This window comes from Malania oleifera, chromosome 11, assembly GCF_029873635.1.
Source record: "Malania oleifera isolate guangnan ecotype guangnan chromosome 11, ASM2987363v1, whole genome shotgun sequence".
In the NCBI taxonomy this organism is placed as follows: Eukaryota; Viridiplantae; Streptophyta; class Magnoliopsida; order Santalales; family Ximeniaceae; genus Malania; species Malania oleifera.
In genome coordinates this window covers 6,676,116-6,682,494 of record NC_080427.1, presented here as the reverse complement: position 1 = coordinate 6,682,494, position 6,379 = coordinate 6,676,116, and the positions used below count along the sequence as shown (strand labels likewise).

General features: G+C 41.6%; 1 protein-coding gene across 1 annotated transcript; it reads right to left on the bottom strand.

Moving 5' to 3' along the window:
• Nucleotides 1-914: 914 nt before the first annotated feature.
• Nucleotides 915-3,512, bottom strand: LOC131168437 (leucine-rich repeat receptor-like protein kinase PXC1). The gene is made up of 2 exons (XM_058127858.1): nt 1,959-3,512; nt 915-1,882 (listed from the first exon to the last, which is right to left on the bottom strand). Exons 1-2 carry the CDS (start codon nt 3,325-3,327, stop codon nt 1,197-1,199), a joined length of 2,055 nt encoding a protein of 684 aa, XP_057983841.1. The 5' UTR covers nt 3,328-3,512; the 3' UTR covers nt 915-1,196.
• Between the last annotated feature and the right edge of the window lie 2,867 nt (nt 3,513-6,379).

Sequence of the window (6,379 nt, the reverse complement as noted above, 5' to 3'; positions counted from 1 at the left end):
TTGAAAAACACAGGTTCTTAGGGTCTTAATTTTAAAATTCAAGGTCGTTCAGAGCTCAAAGTGAACTTCTGTTTTGTTGGGTTTCGTTGGGGTGGTCTGGTTAAAATTAGAGTGTCTACATCATATCCAAGAAAATTGTGATTTTCAATCAATCAAGGATATTCTAACAGTTTTGTATGAAGGATCGAGAGAATGATACATAAAGGGTGATAAAACAAAACATATCTATCTAAAATTCTTCCCTACACATGAATTCCAAAAGAATTGTGATATAGATGCATAACAAATCTGATCAAGTAATAATCTAGAAGATTTATTCACCAAGACTTTGCCAATTACAACATTCAAGAAATTTGTCCATCTCATCGGAATAAAACATCTTAAAGACCTTAACAAAAGAAGTTAATATATGAGTGATATCTAAGGAAAAGTGTTATAAAATATTAAAAGGGGGACAAGAGAGATATATGCAAAAGGAAATAATGCGCAAAAGGTAAGCAGAAGAAGTGAGTTAAAAAAATAATGAGAGGAAAGGTTGATGAGAAATACTTTGTACAAAGTGAGATCCTGATTATAATTTCTCTTAAATTGTGAAATTCTGATCTCATCCTCCTGTGGTAGGTATATCCGAATCACGTAAACATTCGGTGTCGTCTTCATTTATTTTTCTGCTCCTCTCTATTTATTTTATTATTAATTTCTACATCAACAAATGAACTAATTTTGGCAGGACCAAGTGCTCCTAAAGAACCTGTTTTTTTTTTTTTTTTTCTCAAAAAGACAGCTAACACTTAAATTTTGCCGGTTCTATTACTAAAAAATGAGTACAAAAAATACAAAATGAGATATAACTATTTCTCGAGGATTGTCAAGTTGCAATGAACCTCCAAGGTGACAAAGGAAGAAAGCAAGACTTGAATTTCAAAATTACATTAGGAGAAAGAATAAGTAGAAGCACATTCACCAGATCCACCCAATTACCCAAATGCAACATTGGGGAAATCTTAATTAGAAGTACAAATATTACAACAGAACAAAAAAATTTAAAACAAATAAATAGAAGAGAGGACCACAGCATCTGAAATGAAAGGGACAATTTGCAGCGAGAAAGTGCAAATGATCAACGACGAAAATGATTCAAAGGAAATCAAGAAACTGAATAACAGAGCTGCACTCTAATTAATTAGTGGCAAAAACTAGTAAACCGCCGCAGCAAATCCATCTTCAGTGGTGGCGAGCGAAGGCGAAAGCGAATTCCGCGATTCGTCGTAGTCCTCCCCCAGCGGCGACTGCTCCACCCGAATCTCCTCGATCATCTTCACCACATCCACCATGCTCGGCCTCTTCTCCGGTTGCGCCGCCGCGCACGCCAGTCCCACCTGCAGCATCGCTACCAGCTCCTCCTCGATGTTCTTGTACCTCAGCAACTCCTGATCGAACACCTCCGCCGTCCACTCGTCCCTCACCACCGATCGGACCCACTTGGGCAAATCCAATCCCTCTTCCTCCTCTCCCGCGCGCGGCCGCGCCGGCGAGAGGTACTGCGACGGAGCTCTTCCAGTGAGCACTTCCAGCAGTAAGACTCCGAAACTGTACACATCCGCCGTTTGGGAAAGCCTTTTAGTCTCTGCTTGCTCCGGTGCCCGGTATCCTCCCAGTCTCGCCGTCGCATGGATCGGGTTCAGAAGCAGCGATAGACCGAAATCGGAGATGCAGGCGACGCCGTTCTTGTCGAGGAGAACGTTTGAGGATTTCACATTGCCGTGGGGGATTTTTGATGCGCCGTATTCTTCGTGGATCCGAGCGAGCCCGCGAGCTGCCCCCAGAACCAAACTGATCCTCGTAGTCCAGTCCAGAGGAATTCTTCCCGGACCTCGATTCCCTAATCAAGATTCGATTCAAATCAAATCAATTCAAATTCAAAGTTTTTCAAATGAATTCAATTCAATTGTACCCACCATGTAAGAGGTATTGCAAGCTTCCATTGGGGAGATAATCATAGACGAGAAGCTTCTCTTCCTTGGCGTAATAATAAGCTCTGAGACGAACGATGTTAGGATACTTGAGCTTCCCAACTAAATCCATGTACTGTTCGAACTCCTTCCTTGCGCAGGGGTTTGCGTCCTTGAGCCTCTTCACGGCCACTGTGCATCCATCGTCGAGCACTGCCTTATAAACCGTTCCCAGGCTCCCTTTCCCAAGCATTTCCGCGGATGCCCGGAGCATATCCTCCAGCTCAAACTGCTTCCTCCGATCGTAAAATACAAGTTTGCTTCTATCAGTTGCCGTAGTCTCGTCGCTGTCTGCGCCGCCTCCGTTGCTCGCATATACCTTCTTCTCGTTATTGTAGCTTCCACCATTTTTCTTCTTCCCATTCTCATTACCCACTTTCGAATTATAATCAATCTCTCTCGAGTATTTCCCGCAATAATAAGCGACAACAAACGAAACTATTACCAGTAACAATACCGAATTTCCGATCACAATGGCCACAATTGCGCCGGGGCTTAGCCCCCTTCTTGGTTGTTTCTTGTCCCTGAAATTTATTGGGGCTGTGGGTAATGAGCTTGGATTTGAGGGAACCGTCTCAGTTGGAGTCGATTCGACGGCGGGAGGACTGTCGGTGAAGGAGCACGCCGGCAACGGGCTAGACCCGCAGAGACCCTCGTTGCCGGCGAAAATATGGTCGCCGAATCTGCTGCGCAAATTCTCTGGGAGACGGCCGTACAGCTCGTTGTTTGATAAATTGAGCTCTCTGAGGCGGGGAAGCGAATCGGAGAAATTGGTGAGTTCTCCGGAGAGTACATTGTTCTGGAGGCGCAAGGTGATGAGGCGAGTCAAGCGGGAGAGAGAGTCCGGTATCGGGCCTCGGAGATTGTTGTCGGAGAGATCAAGACGGAGGAGATGGTGGAGGGAGCCGATCTCCGGCGGGATCTCGCCGGAGAAATCGTTTCCAGAAAGATAGAGAAGCTTGAGATTGGAGCAGTTCGTAATAGGAAGGAGAGTGCCGTTGAGGCGGTTGCCGTGCAGGTCGAGTACGCGGAGCTGGTCGAGGAGGGCGAGCGAGTCGAGGGTGCCGCGGAGGTCGAGGGTGGGGAGGACGAGGGCGGTGACGCGGCGGCCGATGCAGCGGACGCCTCGCCAGCCTGCGGCGCAGGCGTCGGCGGTGGTCCAGTTGGCGGCCAAGATGCCGTGGGCGTCGGTCTGAAGGCGGAACCGAGTGAGGGCGTCGGTGTCGTTGACGGAGAGAGAAAGAGAAGAAGGGAGGAGAGAGAGGTAGAGGGTGAGGGAGAGCAGCGTGACAGCGGTTAAGGCACAAGCCTCCATCTGCGAGGACGGGACCTAGGCGCCAAGACACATCAAGGTAAGTGTTTAAAAATATAAGGTAGGAAAATGTTGAATTCCAGAGAGCTCTCTCTCTCTCTCTCTCTCTCTCTCTCTCTCTCGGGAGAGGAAATGATTAAATATAAGTAATTTAAAAAGGAGATTGACCCCCAAAAAAAAAAAGAAAAGAAATTAAAGAGATGATTTTTATCTTCATTTATTTATTCTTGTTTTCTCTTTATGGGGAGGGGGCATGATTAAAGGGGTTGGGGTGTGGGGGAGACTACTTATTATTAAAGGTGACATCTGTAATGGGGAGTTTGCTGTTTGAATCATTGCTGTTCTCCACTCTTCCCATATGTGGAATGAGTAAAAGGCTTTCTTCTTCTTCCCTTTTTTTCTTTTACTTTTTCTTTTACCCCCTTCACTATGATTTCCCTTTGCAGTGACACCCAGCTTTTGAAAATTCGCTAGCCAGTTGAGCTCTGTGAGTTCCTTTAATCCTCTAGTCTATTCCTGTCAAGATTCAGTACAAACAGCACTTCTTTTTATCATAGTTTGAGAAATTCTTGCATGGTTTTGAAAACTCCATCAAATACAGTAAAAAAAAAACCAATCCCAAGTTTTGAATGATTTTTGTTTTGTGCATCTGGTCCAATTTTCAGAAAGTACAGCATGATTTTGATTTCATGTTGAGAAGTCAGCTGGAGAGAAGGAGAAGCTCGAGCTTTGTTTAATATGGTGAAGTGCTAATGAAAATTTGTCAATGGAAATTACTTATAACACAAAATGTTTATCAGTTATGAAGGTGCTTTGAAATTTCACCCGCAAGTATCAATAGGTGGGATTGAATAATAAGCTGATGGCAAATATTAGGGGCTATCCTTTTTTGCGAGTCATGTACAAAGTGTTCAAGAAATGAGTATAAGTCAGACTATTTGGGAATTAACACTGTGTATGGTTGAATGGATGAAAAGAGTAAGTGGGAATTTAAAGTAGATCCTATGTGAAGCAAGATTAGAAGTTAAGGAGTGAGAACCAGTTCCAAAAGGTACTCAATCTTGTATTATTTGAATATGAATAATAGTGGATCCTTATAGTAGGTGGGTTGTAATATGCATTATTCGAATTTGAGTACAACTTTGATGTGGGTTGGGTTTGCCATTTTATACCAAGTTTTTCATTTAACTAATAAGTGAGTTTTTCCCCCCCAAAATTCTTGATTCACGAGTAAAAGTATACTAAGTTGAAGTGTCATTGTACCCACCATTAATCTACAAAAGAAATCCACATAAGCAAAAGCTTTTGTTTCATTCTTCAACTCTTACTCATTGGGCAAGTTGAGTGTGCAAAGGCCAAAAATTAATTAGCAACCATAATGGGAGGTTGAAAAATGAACATGAGGAAAAGTGACAAAATTTTGAGAAAACTTGATGGGAACTTGTTTTAAGTGAAAGGAAATTGAGTCTATCAAGATCTTGTAACTATGGTTCAAGAAATTAAAGCCTCAAATCGCAACTTATAGCCCTCCATAAATCACTTGTTCATAGAGTGTAGGAGGACTATTGACTTGGGCAAGACCAAATTCAAGAGAATTTAAAAATACTTCTTATTGACAAGATCTTGTGACTAGGTTTAAGAAATCAAAGCCTCATATTTCAACTTGAAGTCCTCCAAAAATCACTTGATCATGGTATGTAAGAGGATGACTATTGACTTAAGGAATGTCAAATTCAAGAGAATTTTCAAATACTCTCTATTCAATATTGTTGTAATATGTGGCTCATATGTTGAGTGGAACGCATGTACAAATGAGAAAATATGGTAGAAAACAGCAGCTGAAATTGTCGACGGTTTTATCTGGATGTGAAGAAACAGCCGATTGTTATGCATTGTTTTATCAATTGTTTGCTCTTGGTATTAAACCGTCAATGGTATGTCTGAAATCGTCGATGGTTTGGCTCGGTAACTCAACATTGGTTTTCAAAATTTGAATTTAGGAAGTTGTATAAGTTGGGTTTCGAGGGGAAAACCTTCGAGAGGGTTATATATACATGGTATATGTTGTAACTCTGTGATGTTCATGTCTTTGGACACAAGATAGTGAAAAATATTGTAGTTTGTTCCCGTGGATGTAGGCATTACCGAACCACGTAATTCTTCATGTCATTTTTTGTATTGCTTTCATATAATCTGCGTGATTGTATTTTTTTTTTTTTTTGTATATTTCACTATTTATTGATGCATTGTGAGGTCGCTTGTTTCCGTTGTGCATTGATTTGCACAACAAATTGGTATCAGAGTATTGTTGTAATGGCTTCTGGATTTTCTTCTACAAAGTTTGATGTTGTTAAGTTCGATGGAATGGGAAACTTCAGACTATAGTAGAGAAGGGTTAAAGATCAATTAGTGCAGTAAGGTATAGTGAAGGCTTTATATGGAGGTCAAATGGAAGGCATGGATGAAACAAGTTGGAAGGAATTAGAAGTAAAGGTTGTGTCAACTATCAAGATTTGTTTGGCTGATGAAGTGATGTATCACGTCATGGATGAGGATTCTCCGGCGGCAATTTGGAAGAAGTTGGAAAGCTAGTATATGTCTAAGTCTTTATCAAACAAGTTGTTTCTTAAGAAAAGATTGTATTGGCTTAAGATGGCGAAGGGTTTGGATTTGAACCAACACATCAATGCATTCAATCAGATTATAAGTGATTTGATGCAGGTTGATGTGAAGTTCGAGGAAGAAGACAAAGCATTGTTGCTATTTAATTTCCTACTTGCATCTCACACATATGAAAATCTAGTTACGACTCTAACATGGGGTAAAGAAACCCTGAATTTGGAAGAGGTAACAAGCGCTCTGTTGGGTTTTCATCAGAGGAAAATAGCATGCGATAAAATTTCATAAGTTGAAGGGCATGTGGTAAATGGTAACCAGGAATGTGGGAGAAGCAAGTACTGGAGCGGATTGAGTGGTAATAAGTCTCGGTAGCAATTCGAGAAGATGAAGGACATAAGGTGTTTTAAATGCGAGAAAATTGGGCACACAAAATCGG